This window comes from Equus caballus, chromosome 2, assembly GCF_041296265.1.
Source record: "Equus caballus isolate H_3958 breed thoroughbred chromosome 2, TB-T2T, whole genome shotgun sequence".
NCBI lineage: Eukaryota > Metazoa > Chordata > Mammalia > Perissodactyla > Equidae > Equus > Equus caballus.
The window spans coordinates 6,286,635-6,307,159 of record NC_091685.1 but is presented as its reverse complement, the minus strand read 5'-3'; the positions used below and the strand labels follow the sequence as shown (position 1 = coordinate 6,307,159).

Sequence of the window (20,525 nt, the reverse complement as noted above, 5' to 3'; positions counted from 1 at the left end):
CTCCATCTTGGGCTACACCTGTGTGGGACTACCTGTTGTTTTATAGCCTGCTTTTTTCTCTTGACAGAATGTTCCATGCTCATAAGTGTAAATCCTTACCATAAGTTTTAATGACCACATGGTATGCATTTGAATGTATGTATCATAACCTATTTAGCTAGCCTCCTATGATGAACATCAGGTTGTATTTAAATTTGGCAAGTACAATAGAAGTATAATAAATTTCCTTTTGTACTCATCTTTAAGTACTTTATGCCATGATCACCTTGGCATAAGCAATTAAAAGAGGATATTGTTGGGTCGTTGGATGTGTATGTTTTGCATTTTGATATTTATTGCCAAACTATCCACCAAAAAGAGGGTACTAATTTACAAACTTAGCATCAATTCTTGAGTGACTTTTTTCATCACACCTTCTCCAGTGCTATGTTGGCTGGTTTTAAAAAATTGTTTGCCAATCTAGTAGGAAAAAATATCTCATTATTGTTTTTTAAATTTCTTTCATTACAACTGTCCACTAAAATGAAGTTGGACTCTATAAGACGTCAGCTTGAAAATTTTATTTTATTTTTGATGCCACCAACATTTGCTTGCAGAACAACTCATAGGCTAGTCGCTTCTGCCAAGTTGCCCCATTTTTCTCCACTTCATTCTATTAAAAAAAATCAAATAAAAATAATCAGTCTGGAGAGTATCTGGTATGGCTATATGTCGTCATTTAATGCTTCATTATTGGGATTAACAAAGCAGTGCTATTTTTATTTCACAGTTGTCTTTCAGCTTTACAGATGTATTCTTCTTGCTCCCATTTTAATTCTTTCTCCTTCCTCTGTAACCTCACTTGCATGGACCTTGTTCCCTTATTTCTTTTCTTCTTCCCACGATTGTTAGTTTCCCAAAAGTTTGCACGACTAGAAAGTGAAAGTCTTGGAATCTTTTGTCAATTCATGCATTTTCTGCATTAGCAAAGGAAGCCTAGCAAGAGATTTTATTTCCACCTCGTCTTTGTTAGCAATACCCCATTGCCCTTCTTTGAATTCTGTCTTAATTTTTTGTTCCTATTAAGTGTACGACAGCATCTACTCCTTGACCTCTTGCGTATTCAGAAAGAAGTACTTTTCTTCACGCAAGGAGGCACTTAGAACTTGCTTAGTGTTAATGATCTCCAGTTTCGCAACGTGTGTATTTTCTTTCTCCTTTTAACTCTCTCCTCCTTGTCCATTTCCTTACCCTCTCTCACCCCTCTTCAATTGAAAATATTTTAAAAGGATGTGATTTTATAAGAGGATCAGTTGGTTCTCAAAAGTAACAGCAAGTGCAGAATTAATCTACGTTTGTCTTAAGGAGGCGGGAGAATTTTCTCTCCAAGTATGCAGGTAGAATTGCTAAATGTTTGCTCATATTTTCCTGCTGTAGCTTGTTGGTGTCGGCCATAGCCCCTTTCCTGAGGCACTGTGCAAGCAGATGGCCTGGAGGCACCTGGAGAAGGAGTCATGCATGGGCCACTGGCCCTGGAGGAATCCTGGCTCTTAGGTGGCCCAGCACACCAGCATTATTAACCCAGTCTTCTAGTTTGTCTCCGCAGAACCTTGAGGGAGTGGAGAAGACTTTGAGCTTTCTTTTAATTCTTTTATGGTGGCAGAAACTGCTTTCGGAGGCTCAAGTCTGGAAGTAGTGATGTAACCTACTGTGCAGTATGGTGTAGTCAAATGGAAGGGGCATTGATTTGAAGTTAACCAACCTGAGACGGAGTTCTTGTTGTACTACTTACTAGCCATATGTCCTTGCCCCTCAAGGAACATGAAGTTGAGTGGAAAGATTGACATGGAAAAATTTCATCAGAAAAAAATAACTTCTTTAACAAGAAACGCGTGCATGTGCAAAGGGCCATCACAGTGTCCAGTAGAGACAGAAAAGCCTTCCCAGAAGAATTAGCATGTGAGCTGTGAGTTGAATTGATGAGGTTGGGGTGGGAATAGAGAATAGGAGGAGGTGAGTGATCCGGGACATAGCATGAGCAAGGGCATGGAGACGTATATGTTCATGGAACTCAAAAGGATCATATTGTTAGTACATGAAGCCTGAGGTGGATGAAAAAGTGGCTGAAGATAAGAACAGATAAGTAGACTTGAGATCATGAAAAATCTTGAATGATATGTAAAGACAGACTTCGTCCGGTAGGCTTTGAGGAGCTGTTTAAGAAATTCACATCAGAGAGTGTTAGCTGGATTATGTTAGTGTTGGATGGATTCTGATGGCTGAGCTGCTTAGCAGCAGAATAGAGAGTAGTCTGAAGTGTTCTTAACCTTTATGAGCCTCAGTTGTTTTTCCTGCTCAGTGAGCTAATATTAATACCTGTCCAACTACTTACAAGATTTTATGAAGATTAAAGGAATAATACATATAAAAGCACTTGAAAACTTTATAGCCCTCAAAAGATTATGATTGTTTTTAAGAATTTTTCCTAAAGTTATCTTAAAATAGTTTGAGTGAGATCTTTTAAGGGAAGCCAAAATAAGGTAATTTCTCTTTCACTTTAAAAATCTGACGATCATTTTGGTTTCTTGATTTAACTAGAAAATATTGGTAGTTGGTTTCAGGACACCCCCAGGTAAGAAATGCCTCCATGACTGTTGGGATAGGTAGGCCTAGAGTAAATATTTTTAGAATAGCTTCTTTGGAGTCCTAAGACCCATGGTTGGTTCTAGATAGGTTCAGGTATGTTATCTATGTATGAGAGAAAGATTGACACACCCACTAGGATGACTAAACTCAAAAAGACAAACAAAAGTGTTGGTGAGGATGTGGAGAAATTGGAACCTTCATTCATTGCTGCTAGGATTGTAACGTGGTGCAGCCACTTTAGAAAACAGTTTGGTAGTTTCTCAAAAAGTTAAACATCACCTTATGGCCCAGGAATTTCACTTCTAAACATATACCTAAGAGAAATTAGAGCCTATGACTGTATAAAAATTTGTACACAAATATGGCAGTATTATTCATAATAGCTAAGAAGGGGAAACAACCGTCAACTGATACATGGCTAAACAAAATGTGCTACATCCATACGTGGAATATTATTTGTCCATAAAAAGGAATGAATTAGTCTCACATGCTTCAACATGGATGAACCTTAAAAACATTGTGTTAAATGAAAGAAGCCAGTCACAAAAGACCAACTATTTTACGATTCCATTTATATGGAATGTCCAGAATAAGGAGATCCACGGAGGCAGAAAGTAGATTAATGGTTGCCGGGGACTAGCAGGAGGAGAGGATGGGAAGGGTGACTGCTAATGGCTATGGATTTCTTTTTGGGGTGATGAGAATGTTCTAAAATTAGTGGTATTGGTTGCATAACTCTGAGTGTACTAAAATACCTCTGAATTATATATTTTAAAAGGATAAATTTTATGGCATGTAAATATCTCAATAAAACTGTTATAAAACAAACAAAACAAAATGAAGAAAGAACTTAGGCCAGGGTCTCTGCATACATAGAAACAGGTTAGTATCTGATGTCAGTTTATGCAAGTTCCTCGGGGATAATAATTATTTGGGTATTTCATGTACTTATCACAGTGCCTGGACATAGTAAACACTTAAATCTTTGTTAAAAAAAAATGAATATTATGGGGGCCAGCCCGGTGGCGCAGTGGTGAAGTTTGCACATCCTACTTTGGTGGCCCCGGGTTCGCCAGTTCAGATTCCGGGTGTAGACCTACATACTGCTTGTCAAGCCATGCTGTAGCAGACGTCCCACATATAAAGTAGAGGAAGCTGGGCATGGATGTTAGCTCAGGGCCAGTCTTCCTCAGCAAAAAGAGGAGAATTGGTGGTAGTTAGCTCATGGCTAATCTTCCTCAAAAAAAAAAAAAAGAATATTATGATACCAAAAAGAAGAAGAATCTTGGATGTAAATTATTGAGGATGTAAGGCTGAAATAAAGAAGGTAGGAAATAAAAACTATTAGAAATTATGAGGGGGCTGGCTCCATGGCGGGGTGGTTAAGTTCGCGTGCTCCGCTGTGGCGGCCCAGGGTTCAGATCCTGGGCGCGGACATGGCACCGCTCCTTAGGCCATGTTGAGGCGGTGTCCCACATCCCACAACTAGAAGGACTGCCAACTAAGATATACAACTGTGTACAGGGGGGGTTTGGGGAAGTAAAGCAGGAAAAAAAAAAAAAAAGGAAATTATGAGAACTTAAAAGGTAGTCAGTTCCCAAATAAATATACAAAGATTAATATATTTTCTACATATTTGCAATAATCCAGTCATAAAATATAATGAAAAAATATATTATTAATAAGAGCAATATAAAATATAAAATATCTCAGAATAAACTTGGTGAGAAATGTGCAAAAGCCTGCGTGGGAAGAAAATGACAAAATATTGCCAAGGGACATCAAAGAAAACTTGGAAGATATACCATATTTATGAATGGGGGAACTTAATATTGTAAACATATTACTTCTGTCCCAGACGGATCCACATATTTTTTGTAACCCCATATAAATTCAACAGCATTTTTGGGGAAAAAAACTAAATGATTATAATGTGAGATCTAGAGGAAAAAAATGTCCAAAACAAATCTGAGAATAGCCGAGAATATTTGGAAGAGGGGAATTATGATGGGGACTTACTGTAGCAAAGAGTAAAGTACAACATAAAGTTATATTGGCATAGGAGTAGCAGACAGATCGAGTGGAATAACAAAGAAACGCTAACATTTATTGAGCAATTAGTCTGTGCTTTGTGGGTATTTAAATACAGTACAACTCTATGAGGGTAGCTGCTGTTATTGTCTGCATTTCACACATAAGAAAACTGAGATTCAGAGAGGTTTGGTAACTTGCTCAGGGGTGTGTAAGTACGTGGCAGAACAGGAATTCAAACCTATGCTGGTTGCCGATTCAGTGTTATTAGCGAAGTTTAATTCTGGGGATTTAACCTTAAATAAATGAGGCTATGTAAAAGTAGTTAGATGTAAGAATGTTATTATTCACAGCATTGTTAGAAGACCAGCAGTTAGAACTAACCTAAAGATCAGGCAACAGAATATTGGTTAAATAAAGCATAGTACACTTCTACAACTAAGGCTATATGTGGTCATTTAAAATTATGTAGAAGTGTACTTAACACAGTAATGAGAATAATTGTATCAAACAGAAAAGTGGACTACAAAACAGTGTATACAATGTGACCTCATTTAAAAAATATACCCAGAGAAAAAAGACGGAGGGGATTTATCTCAAAATATTACTTTCTTTGAGTGGTGAAATTATGAATGTTTTCTTCTTTTTGCTTATCAATATTTTCTGTTTTTCCCACAGTAAAATGTGTTTCTTCTCTAAAGAAAAATAACTGCAATAAAATTATTATGTTGTTTTTGGTTTACATTTTTTAAAAAGGTGTGTGAATTTGTTGTCATGCTTTCATTATTCACCCTGCCAGCTGACTTAGCTTAGCTGCTCGTTTGTGCTCCTCCAGTCCCCTGTGCTTCCCTTTTCCCAGTGCATTGTCCTGGTGATCATAGTGTATTATCATTGACTCTTCTAACTCCTGCTTCCATATTTCAGTGCCTAGAACAATGTCTGCTGCGAACTATTGTTTCAATCAATAAATATTTCAGTAAGGAAAGATGAAACAGAGTGGGAATGAGGGGGAGAGGGAGGGAGAAGGGAAACCAGCCTACTGAGATGTGGCTCTGAGATGGTCTTTCCAGCTTCATTTCCCAACATCCAAAAGTAAGTGGTGTGGATGGTATATTCTTATATAATTCTTTATGCTAATCCAGAAAATGGGTTGATCAGAAAAAGATTTTGATCTCAGAAACACTTATCTTTAAGTTCTGATTGTAGCAAAACAAAAATATATTTAAAGGAATTTACCTGCAAAAATAAAGAGGGAGTGGGGGTTCCTACATTCAGAGAGAATCTTTCAGAAATTACTGAGACAAATGCAGGCTATTTCAGTAGACAGTGCTGCCGTGCCACCCTCCAACCTCCCTTTCCTTCCACCAGTTGTATCCAGAAAGCCATTTTTAACAAAAAATTTGGCGGATGAGGGAGTTGTTGCCTGGTTGCCTTTCAGACTTTTCTGGGTAAAAGATCCTAAGGGAGCTTGGGGACTGCTTGCTGGCCCAGCTGCTCACGTCATGTATCTATTTAAACATTTAATTTGGGGAAAAAGCCAGAGAAAAGAACTTAATATAGCTCCAAATGTTATTTTTCTTTCCAGGAAGGGGAACAATTTGTGAAGAAAATCGGTGGTATTTTTGCCTTCAAGGTGAAGGATGGCCCCGGGGGTAAAGAAGCCACCTGGGTGGTGGATGTGAAGAACGGCAAAGGATCAGTGCTTCCTAACTCAGGTCAGTAGTGACTTCCCTTATGGGAGCACTGACAAGCTCACAGAGGAAAATGGGTGGGGTTCCCCAAGAGGGGTGGCTTTAGAAGTATAGGACCTTGTTAAAGAATTAGTGACTCCTTGGGAACAGGAATAGTTCACAGCTGCCTCCTCCCAAAGGTTAGGAGGCTTCATCGCAGAGTCACCAATCTTAGGCTTTGGAATTAGACAAATTTGGGTTGGGGTCCTGGCCCTGCCACTCACAGATTCTGGCCTTGAACAAATTATTTAACTTCTTTGAGCCTCAGTTTTCTCATCCGTAAATGGGAATAAGAAATGGTGCATGTTTCATAGAGTTGATGCAAGGATTAAGAGAATTATCTCTTAGTTAACCTGTAGAGCACATAGTCCAGTGTGTAAGTACATGCCCTCAAAAGACCTGTCTATATTCACTATCTCCACTCCCTCTCATCCCAGTCTTTCTTGAACCCACTCCAGAAGCTTTTGTCGTCATTACTGTCCTAAAACTATTCTTGTCAAGGTCACTATTGATCATCGTGTTGCTAAATTCAGTGGTTAATTCCTCGCCTTAAAGATATTACACTTCCAGGCTTTCCTCTTACCTTCTGGGTGTTCCTTCTTGGCATCTCTTCTGTTTTCTCCTCATCTTCAAATTTCTAAACATTGCAGTGCTCCAGGGCTCAGCTCTATCTACATTCACTCCCTGGGGATCTCATCTAGTCTCATGCTTTTAACACCATCTCTACACTGATGGCTCCCAGATATCTTCAGCATGGACTCAGCCGCTGAACTCTGAGGTGCATATCCAGCTGTTTAATTGACAAGTGTACTTGGATACTAATAGGTATCCCGAAGCTATATGGCGAACACTGAACTCCTGATCTTCCTCCCACTCCCCTTTAATTACGTCCTCCTCCACTGTCTTCTGCATCTCAGTAGATCGCTCTTCTGTCCTACCAGTTCCTCAGACCCAAACCCTTGAGGTCATCATTGGCTCCTCTTTTTCTCCACTCCACAGTCTAATCCACCAGCAAACTCTGTCCTCTTCTACTACCACCTTGTTCTAAGCCTCTGTCATTTGTTTGCCTGCTCTCCCTGTTTCTATCCTTGCCCCCTACAGGTCCTTCTCCACACACCAGTTAGAGTGATTTTTCTTTTTTTTTTTTTTGAGAAAGAGCAGCCCGGAGCTAACATCTGCTGTCAATTCTCCTCTTTTTTGCTGAGAAAGCCTGGTCCTGAGCTAACATCCGTGCCCATCTTTCTCTGTGGGACGCCTACCACAGCATGGCTTGATAAGCGGTGCGGTGTCTGCACCCGGGATCTGAACCGGCAGACCCTGGGCCACTGAAGCAGAACGTGCGAACTTAACTGCTGTGCCACCAGGCCAGCCCCTGGAGTGATCATTTTAAAACTTGTCAGATTGTGACACTCCTCTGCTTAAAACCATCTAGTGGCTTTCAGCTCAGAGTTCTTACAATGGCACAGCATGATCTGGTCCCCGTTTTCTCTGTCTTACCACACTCTCCCTCACTTTGCTCCAGTCATACTGGCCTCTTTGCTATTGCTGAAATGTGAGGTAGTCCCAGTTCAGGGGCTTTCTACTCTGTCCTGCCTGAAATTGCCTTCACTTAGATATCTTCGTGGCTTGTTCCCTCATTTCCTTTGGATCTTTGCTCAAATGTCATCTTCTAAGTTAGCCCTTCTCTAACCCCACTTTTCAAATCACACCCCCATTACCGTTTCCTATTGTTGTTTTCTGCCTTATTTTTATTTGTAGCACTTATCACCATCTGATATGCCATATGAATTTTATTTATTTGCGTATTGTCCATCTCCCCCACTTGAACTGTAAGCTGCATGAAGGCAGAGCTTTTTGCCTGTTAGGTTTTCTGCTGCATTCCCACTGCCTACTCTAATACCTGATACATGGCAGGTCTTCAGTAAAATAGATAATTGGAAAATGAACAGCAGAATGAATGAATGATGCTTAGTAAGCATTCACTAACTGGTAGCTACATTGTATGTTACATTTCTCTTGTAGGGAAAAGACTGGTGCAATTGAGAAATATCATGGATGGGAACTAGCTTTTTGGACGGCTTAAAATACCATGCTATGAACTTTGAAAGTGATCTGATACATAATTAGTCTGTTAAAGCTTTTTAAGTAGAAGAGTGAAAGTCAGAGCTGTGTTTTCGAGGATGAGGCTGGTGCGTCAGACCCGATGAATTAGAAGGCAGAAATCAGAGGCAGAGAGGGCAGTAGCAGGGTGGATGCTGCTCCTGTCTAAGTGAGCGGAAAGGATAGCCTGAGTGCTGGCAGTGAGCAAAAAGGATGCTGCTACATGATAGCTGCCAGGGGTATTTGGGGTGAACTTGATGGGATCTGGAAGCTGTGTAGGAGAAGGAAGTCCGTCAAAGATGGTAGAGTTTCATTCCTGATACATTATAGAGGGAGGTCCTGGAGAAGGGGGTGACATAGGAGCACAGGTGGAAGGAGGGTGAGCCTGAGGAAGGAGGGATGACGCTTCTTTCTCTGAGAGGGTAGATAAACATTCAGGGGCATTTTAAGGGAGGGAGGAGATTGGCAGAGCTCCTGGAATAGAGGCTAGAGCTTGGAGACAGGAGAAAATGTTAAGAGCAGTGTTATATGCTGTTGAATAAGGAATCAACTAGAGATTAATGAAGGGAAGGCTGAGGGGTAGTAAGCACATCTGGTGCAGGCAGCATGGCATTGTTAGAGAAAGTTCCTGAATTTTATATAGTCTTTTTTTTTTTGCCCTCAAAATGAGTGGGCAGAAAAATAACTATATGTTTGCATTCTGTGAGCTGCCACTCTAATGTGGGGTAGGAAGAAAAACTAAATGTTTCATCTCGATTTTAGCTTTTAGAAATAAAAAGAACTTTTGGGAAATAGTGCTAATTTTTTAGTGACTGAGGTTAATAGTTACTTCAGGATTATATTCCTATATGCCTGGGCAGATGTTAAGGTGATTTTTTAAAAACAAAATTTCTTCTGTTTTGTTACTGGTGTTTGTTTGTCATGAAAGATAATGTGCTTGCATAATTTCAGAAAAACCTTGTTCTCTGCATATGGACTCTGGCCGTGAGTTCTCCCCACGTTGGTGCCCCATCCCAGGCCTGAAGGGATTTTAGCCTGGGACAGGGAAATTTCTGCTGAAACTGACACTTGTTGGCAGCCAGGAATGGCACTGAAATATGGGCTTACCCAGTAAAAGCAACCCCTGAAAATTGCCAGCTCCTTTTACATCAGCCAACAAATGACCATTTGTTAGAGATCAGCTATGTTAAAGCATTAATAACCTGTCCTAGTTTGAACTGGCATCTTAAAGAGAATTGCTCCTTCTTTTGGCATGTACATAGCGTTGAGAGGTTTACTTACTGTTAAGGAAGTAAGATTTACTTAAATGTGTTTCATTTGCTTGTTTTCTGAGAGTTTGGTAATGATTGTATAGATGGCTGTATTAAGGATTTTTAGATTTTGTGTGTTTTCCATCATCTTTTCCTCCTGCCTCGGTGCCTTTCTCCATGAATTCTGCCACTCCCTCCTCTCCTTTGAAACGACTCACATAGCATGTCTCCAGGAAGCCAACTTTGATTAATCTAACATGACACATGATTCTTTCAGTCCTTTATTCTGCCCTCTCGGCACTTACTTGAGTTCTCAACCCTGCCCCTTTGTGGGGAACATGATATAGAAAGCCTCAGAGTCTCCCATCCCCAAGAGCATAGCCTTTGGAGACACCCAAGCTGGGTTCAGGACCTGGGCTCTGTCACTTACTAGGTGTATACCTTCCCTGAGTCCAGGGGTCTCATCTAGACAGTGGTGAGAAGAACTTCTATCCATGGAGCTGTTGTGGGGAGTAAATAAGATAAGGTATGTAAAGCACTTATGCATAGTTAGTGCTCAGTAAACCCTTGCTTTCTCCCTAACCCATGTATAAAACATTAGTTTTGCTAGAACACATTAGACTTGTGTGAGACTCCTCAAAAGGACTTGGGAAATTGAGAAAGATCTGGGGTTCACCAGATGCTGATGATGCTTTTAACGACTTAGCCACTAGTCCATTCAAGTTGCTGTAACAAAGTGCTGCAGACCACGTAGCTTATAAACAACAGAAGTTCATTTCCCACAGTTCTGGAGGCTTGGCGTCCAAGGCCAAGGTGCCAGCGTGGTAACCTTCGGTGAGGGCCCTCCTCCAGGTTCAGAGTCAGTGCCTTCTTGCTGTGGGGCCACATGGTGGAAGGGGCTAGAGTTCTCTCTGGAGCTACTTTTATAAGGCACTAATCCCATTCATTAGGGCTCCACCCTTAGGACCTCCCAAAGGCCCACCTACTAATACCATCACATCTGTCATTAGGATTTAACATATGAGTTTTGGGGGGACACAGACATTCAGACCATAGCAACCCATATCTCTTCTATTAAGGCACAGATTATCTGATTAGCTATTGGGTCTTAATTTGATAATCTTCTGAACTCTGTATAATCTACTTATTTATTCACCAGGCACTTAATGATTGCCTTTTATGTGTCTAGCACTTTTCAAGGACTTTGGGATCTAACAGTGAACAAAACTGACAAGGGCCCTCCCCTGTGAAGTTTTCATTCTAGTGGACAAATCCAGACAGAAAACATGTATACAAATAAGGTAGTTTCAGATAAGTGCAATGAAGAGAAATAAAAGAGAATAGTGAGATAGAAGGTGACTTGGTTTCGGGGAGAGGCCAGCTTTAATTTAAAGAGGCGCCAACTGTTAGAGAACTGTGTTATACTGATTGCCTAAAACACTGACTGCTGAAAAATTCAGTTTCTTGGTGAATTTTTCCTTTTGCACTTTAAACCTCTCATTTGTCCGAGGTGGACATGGCTGATTTAGCAATGAGATATTGGAGTCTTTGTTCTACAGTCTTTTTTCATTAGACTTTTATGATATTAAAATTAATATTTTAAAACTTTGTATTATATAGGTAATATATACTCAGTGTAAAAAAAAATTAGAAAAGATAGAGAAACAAAATGAAAAAATTACTCTCCACCACTTACATCACGGGCAACAAACTGTCGCCCATGGGCCAAATTCAACTCACCTGGTTATTTTGTTTTGTGGAAAGTTTTTGTTGAAGTCTAGTGTGTAATAAAGGGCAAAATCTGAAGTGTACAGCTTGATCAGTGTTTACAAATGAATATGTCTCCCAGGTCAAGATGCAGAATGTTGCCAACATTCTAGAAGCCTTCCGCATGTCCCTCCCATCACTCTCCACTCCCAAAGGAAACACTGTTCTGAATTCCACCACCATAGACTGATTTTATTCATTTTGGAAATTCATATAAATGGAACCATACAATATTTACTCTTGTAAGTCTGCCTTCCTTTGCTCAGCATTGTAAGATTCATTAATTTTGTTGCATGTAGCAGTAATTCATTTTTACCATGTGAATGCCACAGAATTTATTTCTTCGTTCTATGGTTGATGTATCTTTGCAGTGTTTCCATTTTGGGGCCTTATGAATAAAGCTTCTATCACCATTCTCATATGTGTCTTTTGGTGGACATAGGTACTCATTTCCGTTACACATATAACCAGGAGTAGAAATACTAGGTCGTCAGGTACAGGATAGCCAGTTTTTTGATGTGGATATACTATTTTACATTCCCTTCCACATTACATGAGAGTTTCATTCACTTCACATTTTTGACAGTACTTGGAACTGTCAGGTTTTTCTTTTTTGGCAGGTTGATTGAGGTATAATTTACACACGATAAAATCTACCCTTTTTAGATGTACAATTATGTGAATTTAGACAAATGCATATAGTTGTGTAACCACCACCAGAAATCAAGATATAGAATATTTCCTTCACCCGAAAAAAGTGTCCTCTTCTCTCATCCTCAGGCTCTGCAGCCACGAATCTGATTTCTGTCCCTGTAGTTTACCTTTCCAGAATGTCATTTACGTGGAATCATACGAGATGTAGCTTTGTAAGCTTGCCTCGGTCACAGAGATTCATTCATGTTGTTGCATGTATCATCAGTAGTTTGTTTCTTTTTGTTGCTGAGTAGTTTATCTATTTACCAGTTGAGGCGCATTTGAGTTTTTCCAGCTTTTGGCGTTTGAATAAAGCCACTAGCAACATAGACATACAGGTTTTTGTCTGGACATGTGTTTTCATTTCTCTTGAGTAAACACCTAAGAGTGGCATTGCTAGGTCATATGGCATATGTATGTTTAACTTTATAAGAAATTTCCAGACTGTTTTCTAAAGTGGCTGTACCATTTTACAGTTCCTCCAGCAAGGTACTGACCTTTCAGCTGCTCCTCATCCTAACTAGCACTAAGTATCTTTTTTTCTAGCCACTCATTCTAATGGGTAGTAGTAGTATCTCATCTGTGCGTTTAATTTGCATTTTCCTGATGACTAATGAAGTTGAATACTGTTTCATGTGCTTTTTTTGGCCCTTTGGAGATCCTCTTTTGTATAGTGCCTGTTTCTTTGCCCATTTTTGTATTGGATTATCTAACCTTTTCTAATTGAGCAATAGGAGTTTTTTTGGGTTTTTTTTTTAAGATTTTTAAAACTTTTTTTCCTTTTTCTCCCAAAGCTCCCCGGTACGTAGTTGTATTTTTTTAGTTGTGGGTCCTTCTAGTTGTGGCATGTGTGACGTCGCCTCAGCATGGCTTGATGAGCAGTGCCATGTCTGCGCCCAGGATTCGAAGTGGTAAAGCCCTGGGCTGCTGAAGCAGAGTGCGCGAACTTACCTACTCGGCCATGGGGCTGGCCCCAGAAGTTTTTTATATATTCTGGATACAAGTTCTTTGTCAGATATATGAATTGCAAATATCTTCTCCCTCTGTGCTACCTATTTTGAAAATAGTTTTGTTGGAACACAGCCGCACTCATTTGTTTATGTATTATCTGTGGCAGCTTTTGCACTACAGAGGCAAAGCTGACTAGATGCAAAGCTGACTAGATGCAATGGAGACCTAGTGGCCCACAAAGCCTGAAATATTTAGTGTCTGATCCTTTACAGTAAATGTGTGTTAACCCCTGATCTAGAGAACTGTATTCATTTTCTTTTCTGCATAACAAATGACCACAAAGTCAGTGGCTTGAAACAATGCACACATTTGTTACCTCACAGTTTCCATGGTAAGTTGGCTGAGGACAGCTTAGCTGGGTTCTCTGCACAGGTTTCACAGGCTCCAGTTAAGGTGTTGGCCAAGGCTGGGTTCTCATCTGGCAGCTTGACTGGGGAAGGGTCTGTGTCCAAGTTTACTCAGGTTGCTGGCAGAATTCATTTCATTGCAGCTATAAGAATGATAGCTTTAGTTTTTTATTGGCTGTAGGCCATAGTCTGCGCTCAGCTCCTAAAGGCTGGTACCCTGCCACGTGGCCTTTCCATATGCAGGTCACAGCATAGCAGCTAGCTTATTCGAGGCCAACAGGAGAGTGAGAGTGAGTCTGCCAGCAAGCTAGAGCCTAATATAATGTAGCAGAACCACAGGATTGGCAGCCCATCTCCTTTGCCACATTCTATTGGCTAGAAGCAAGTCACAGGTCCTGCCTACACTCGAGGGAAGGGGATCATACAAAGGCACGAATACCAGGAGGCAGGGGTCATGGGCACCACCTTAGAGTCTGTGTGCCACATAACTATTATTAATATATTGGTGTCTAAGTTTGCAGGTGTTTTTTGTATATATAATTGAATATCCGTTTTTAAGCAAAAATGGTAGCATGCTCACAGTTTGTTTTCTGACAGTATCATGAACTTAAATAACAATATCCTGAACAGTATGACATGAACATTTTTTCAGGTCAGTAAATGTAGATCCACATCATCTAATGGCTGGATTGTATCCCATTATATGAATACTATAATCAATTCCCTCTTGTGAAATATCAAGGTTGCTTGTGAGTTATACCACATTTTACCAGGCTGCACACATGGAGGGGTGTGTGCACACCCGTTTCCCCACACTGCTCCAGCACTACGTGTGATTCTGACACAGTCAGTGGCTTTTGACTCAAATGTATACATGACACTGAACACTCCCCTGTGCTCCTTCCTTCTCCTCCGTATCTCTGTTCTAGATAAGAAGGCCGACTGCACAATCACAATGGCCGACTCGGACTTACTGGCTTTAATGACGGGTAAAATGAATCCTCAGTCGGTAAGTATGATGGAACTTGTATCTTTCTAGTAGGTGGGTCTTTTGGCTTTTCCACTTCATCTCTTGCCTCAGCCTCATACCATAAAGTGCGAAGTGGTCAAACCCACAAAACTTCAGTGTTCACCTAAGAAATGACAGACATTTGTGGAGCAAACTGTGCGCCACTGTTCTGTGTGCTGGAAATACCCAGATGAATAAGAAATAGCTCCCATGCTCAGGTCATCCACAGTTTGGTACAACAGAGATCTGTAAAAGAGTAAGTGCAGCCAAATGTCTGAGGTGCCACACCTGGCTTGTGATCAGGGAGGGTGGGGGAAGGAGCAGCCAGGTCTTCCTGGGTCGTCAGAGGAAGCGGCCCTGGAGCTGAGTCATAGGGTGCCCAGGAGTTACCGGTGCCCAGATGGAGAGTCAGAGCCAGGCAGGTGGAGGGGCCATGTGAACAAAGGTAAGACCTTTTACATTCCAGGTCTTTGCCGGTGCTTTTTGCCTGAACCGTCCTTCCCTGACAAACTCCATGTCTTTCAAAATTAGCTCAGATGTTACCTCCAAAGAATTCCTTCCAAGTTGTTGGGAGCTGTAACCGGTCCCTCTTCTGGGCCACTTATTGGACTGCTAGCTTAGCACTTGTCACATTGTATTAGTCATAATGTGCCTCTCTCTTCCCCATTAGATTGTGTCTCAAAGGAACAAACTATGTCTTATTTGTCTTCATGTCTCCAGAACTTAGTACGATGCCTGACATTTTTAGGTTTTCAGTAAGCAGTTGCTGGACTAAACTGTATTTGTCTAAAATGTATTTATGCCTTATATAGACTTTCCTGGTCCCCAAATTGTCAAGGGTCATCTTATACTCTTTAGTCGCACAGTGTTGAAAAGACTTGATATACTGAGCTTTCATTACCTAGAGATAACAAGAAACTAAGGTACTTCTTTCCATTATAATCTTATTTACTTTTTTTTTTTGAGGAAGATTTGCCCTGAGCTAACATCTGTTGCCAGTTCTCCTTTTTTTTTTTTTGCTTGAGGAAGATTAGCCCCGAGCTAATATCTGTGCCAATCTTCCTTTAGTTTATATGTGGGATGCCTCCACAGCATGGCTGATGAGTGGAGCAGGTGCACACTGAGGATCTGAACCTGCAAACCCAGGCTGCCGAAGCAGAGTGCGCGGAACTTTAACCACTCGGTCATGGGGCCAGCCGCCTGTAACCTTATTTTTTATGTTTCCTCAGCCTGATTTGTTTCAGGTCTTATTCCTCTGGTCCCTGGTAATTTGAAAGATTGGATACAACAACTAAATCTGACTTGCACTCATATTCCTTTTTAAAATGCTTTTTCTAAGCAACTAAGCATATTTCAGTTGATACTTTGACACGTGAGAGACTTGCATCTGTGACATTTCAACTGAATACAGACCATTGGCACTGACATTTCCACCTACTGAGCCTGCTCCAAAAGTCTGGACCAAACAGAGGCCACCAGCGTAGGAGTTGGCTGTCCTCCTCTTTCCCACCCACTGCTCCTTGGTCCACTCCATTCACCTCCTTGGCAGGGTGATCAGACATCACACATCAGCTCCCCTCATTCTCTCAGTTTATCTGTCTACTGCCCATTTGGCGGAGTGACGTGTCAGCTCATTTTTCTTGAACACCTGTTAGCACCCAAAGGAATTAAAGGTAAAAATGGCAGACCTTTCTGTTAATGTGCTAATGGCCTTCCCTGATGCTCAGTAGAGGATTTGACTGGGAACCATTAAATGCAGTGAAGTTATCGTTTCAGTGTTTGGCTACAGTTGAAACAAAGCATTGCGCCCTCCAGTGTAAAGCACACATGAAGAACACCTAGGGACCAGATTAATGATCCTTATGTTTGGATTCTCTGAAGGATGAAGATTCATGTTCTCGCTATAATAATTAGTAAATAAAAAGTCATTTTCTCTTTTAATTTAAAAAAGGGAAAGACGGTGAGTTTCTCTTCTAGGTGCTATTGGTCCATATCTTTAAAGGACATATGTTAAATATATTGTGTTCTGAGACACCTGACCTTTAAATCATCAGACAGAAGGCTGTGTGCCATATAGAAAGGAAATATTTAGTTTGTCCAGACAGAGGAGGGGAAAAAAAGGAATTAGTCACCCTTATGAGAAGGTGTAGAAAAAGCCTAGCTCCGAGCATTCCCGTGGATGAGGCAGAGGGCTCCTAACTTTACATTTTTGTTTAAAAAGCTAAGACTGCCAGAAACTTTTTTCATCTCGCCTTTCCTTATTTTAAGAATTGAGTTAAAAGACTTAGATTATAGCAGGGAAATCATGCTGTGTTCCCAGTTTCACCATTTCTCTGAAGTTCTCCCAGGATTTTGTTACATGATAAATTTAGCAAGCAGCATGTGATCTAATCCCAGGCAGTTGGTAAACGGAACAGACTGTGGCTCTGTGCTTCGGATGGGCTTGATTCTCCTCACTGGGCCAAAGATTAACATAAGCCCCTCAGTCTCAGCAGGCCTCCTTGCCTCCCTCTGCAGGGACAAATCCGTAATCATGTAGACCTAAAAAAACTGGTGACATTGAATCCCAAGAGTTTCTGTGTTATGTGTGTGCTTTTTCTCCCAGCAGACTGCTGAAAATTTCAGTTCGTATTCCTGATCCACATGGATTGATTTTTAAACAAAATCAACCTAGTATGAACGCACTTTGCCTAATATTTGGAAAATGTACCACCTTTGAGGAAAGTGGGTAAAGGCAGGCTTTCTAAGAGAAGACATTTGGGAAGGATGTGCGTTTTGATTGCTCTGTTTTGTAAAGCAGGGTTTTTACAAATTCCTCCTTTTGGGGAATCTGATTCTAAATCTGTTCTGGAAAGCCAAGTTTCATATTTTGAAGAAAGTTTGAGAGACCAGGATAAATAAATGATCTCAGGGCTGGATAGTCTAGAAATATCAGCAATCTCAAAAAAAAAAAAAAAAAAACCACCAAATAATAAATTTTCTTTCTTCTTACTCACAGGCCTTCTTTCAAGGCAAATTGAAAATCACTGGCAACATGGGTCTGGCTATGAAGTTACAAAATCTTCAGCTTCAGCCAGGCAAAGCTAAGCTGTGAAGAACTCCCTTTTCCTACCTTTGAAAATCAAGACATCCATGCATTTCCTTGTCAGAACTTAGACTGAAACTACACATTGGCAAATAGCGTGAGATTTGTTTTTAAATGGGTGTGACCAATCCTACTTTTCCTAAGCTCTAGGTGAATAGAGCCTAATGGTGTACTACTGCATTGCTGAATTGCATACAACTGTGCATTACAAAGTTAATATGGTAATTATGGTTTGGGGTAAAATTAAGTTTCAGAATAAAATTAAGAACAGCAAAATCCAAAAACTATGTAAACAAAGCTCTCATTTTGCTTATAAAGTATATTTAAGGATTATTCTGCTGAAGATTCCATTTAAGTTTTCCTTGGGATAACTACGGAAGAAATAGAATACCAGTAGCTGGCCAGTAATTAGTGTTGTACACTTAATGACCTTAATCTATTCTCCATTAGTAGTTTTTAAAATTCTGTACCGGGATTTTTTTTTTTAAACAAGCTTTTAAATTTTTCATTTCATGCCATCAAAATGGTATTTTCTGCTCAGATCAAAATAAGAAATATGATGAGAGCTTGGGGGAAAAAATCTATAGCTGAACACAGGCCTATTTTTAAAATAAAAATATTTTTAAATGACCGTCCTTCTTGAAAAATCAATGTATTAGAGTCATGAAATGCTGTTGGTAAAAATAACTGAACAAATGAAGTTTGAGATGCACAGTTTTCAAATTATAATCTCAATTAAATTTATAAAGCTATCAATCCTTTCTTATAATCATCTTTTTTCATATAAGTTTAGTTTGATTTCCACATTTAATTTTATCTTTCTTCCTAGTTTTTCTAATGCTAATGTTGTTTCTTATAACCCAGTAAGATATAGGGTAAAAATAATGCTTTTGGAAGAATGTTTAATAGAAAATTAAAATAGCTCTTCCAGATTGCTTTTGTTTTTATGTGTGTGTTCTTTTTGGTCGGGGTTTTCTGAATGCTGGAGAGTAGGAGAGACACTGGGGGATTTACACTCTGTGTCATCTAGATGTTGTCTGCTGGTGACCCCGACATAGCCCTAGTTCTTGGTTAGGGAGCTGCAGAGCGTTAGAGTGGGAAGCGCTCTTGACTGGGAGCCAGGAGTCTTGCTTCTCTTAGGCAAATAAATAACTGTCCACCTGGGCCTGTTTGCTAACCTGTTAAAAGAGGGGATTTACGTAGGTGTCTCTAAGGTCCCTTCTGCTCTGATAATCCTGTGAGTCTGCTAAGAGCCCACAGAGCTGTTTGGGAGTTATCTCAGCGCCAGCTTTCTGTCGTTAACATATTACATCATCCTAAGGTGGTCAGGGGGAAAAAGCTAGATGGTTTCATTCGTGTGTTTCGATGTTTGGAGCCTGTGCTAATCAGATCAGGACCCGTGGGTCACATCTCCTAGACCATTCAGCTTTTCATGTTCTGTGACCAGCAGAACAGCATTTGGTGATGGGGCAAGACAGTAAATTAAGCCACTATAAGTTGATCTCAAATCCCATAAAATGAAATCAGAACACAGATCTACTTCTTCATCATAGTAGCTGCTTACTCTGAGAAGAAAAAGACTATAAGAAAAAAGTTCCAGCAAAATGTCTGATTTATCTGTCGTCTGGGTTGGCTGCATCATTCTGCCTTGACTTGTCCCAGATAACAAGAGATACCTGAAATAGGCTTTAGGATGAGCCTAAAAAACAAAAACAAATAAAAAAGAAAAACAGAAACTGGTTCTTGGGTAGAAATGTACTCATACATAAGTGCAATTTAAACGTATAATAGAATATTACTTAGTGATGAAATACAGTAGCAGTTTAATTTCTAGGGAAAGCGTTATGGTTTGGAGAAAGAGCTTAAAAGTTCTGGGTTAAAATTGCTGCTGTTACTGCTTTTGCCAGTAACTTGATCAGGCTGAGCCTCAGTTGCCTCATCCATAAAGTGGTGATATTAATATCGACCTCCTAGGGTTATTGGGAATCTATACCCAATATACCATAGGTATATGGGAGAGATACCATAGGTAAGGTGCCTAAATAAGTGGTAGGTACATCATAATCACTCAGTACTATCCCCACTGCTGCCACCACCTCTTGCCTGTGTGATGTGTGATATGATGTCTGTAATGGTTTCTTATGTTCCATTTTTTGAGTCTCTTCTCATTTGTTCATTCATTTAACAAGTATTTATTGAGTGCCTGCCATATATCGGGTACTATATTGAGGGTATAATGCTAGGCACTGGAGATAGTGGTGAGCCCTTCCATTCGTGGTGCTTACTGTCTAGTAGGAGAGACCATCAGAGAGAGGAGTGATTACGACAGACTGTGATGTGCCGTGCAGGAAATGGTCAGGGTGCTGTGATGGAGAATCACAGTGAGGGGCCTTCTTTGAGAAAGTGGTTAAGGGAGACATCTCTGAGGAGGTGATATTTAAGCTGAGATCTAAAGGTTGAAGAATGAACCATGGAAAGAACATTGCATGAAAATCTGGAAAGGGGCCCAAGAGGAGGTTGGATAGATACACAGGAGCCAGTTCTATTGGAATTTTGGAATCACTCTAGTCAGATATTGGAATCATTATGGTAAGGCATTTGGGGTCTGTTGAAGGTGTAGCTTTTCCGTATGTTTATTTCTCACTCATGCTGCATATCCACTTCGCCATCATATCCTAGGTTTAGAACCCAGGCTAATGGAGCAGCTACTGTCTAGAGCATTCTAATCATCACGGCAGAGGAAGAGAAAAAGGTGAAATACACATTGGGTCTTAAAGTTTGCATCCAGGAGTGATACATATCATTTTTTCGCCCATTTCATTGTCCAAAGAAAGTCACCTGCCCTGTTCAATTTCAGAATCTTACCCTGGGTCAGAA

The 20,525-nt window shown here is 40.3% G+C and overlaps 1 protein-coding gene and 1 long non-coding RNA gene across 4 annotated transcripts in view; one reads left to right on the top strand and one right to left on the bottom strand.

The window, feature by feature from the left end:
• SCP2 (sterol carrier protein 2) overlaps positions 1 to 18,583 on the top strand; it is a 124,900-nt gene extending 106,317 nt beyond the window's left edge. For all 3 annotated transcript variants that reach the window (XM_023629861.2, XM_070259949.1, XM_070259950.1), the window contains 3 exons: positions 6,242 to 6,371; positions 14,484 to 14,563; positions 17,562 to 18,583. In XM_023629861.2, coding sequence (XP_023485629.1) covers positions 6,242 to 6,371; positions 14,484 to 14,563; positions 17,562 to 17,657 — 306 coding nt within the window. In that variant the 3' untranslated portion in view covers positions 17,658 to 18,583. The remainder of the gene's footprint in view (positions 1 to 6,241; positions 6,372 to 14,483; positions 14,564 to 17,561) is intronic.
• Positions 546 to 11,603, bottom strand: LOC138923140 (uncharacterized). Its single transcript, XR_011436346.1, has 2 exons — positions 11,477 to 11,603; positions 546 to 652 (listed from the first exon to the last, which is right to left on the bottom strand). It is a non-coding gene; the product is annotated as an uncharacterized lncRNA (long non-coding RNA).
• Positions 18,584 to 20,525: the final 1,942 nt, after the last annotated feature.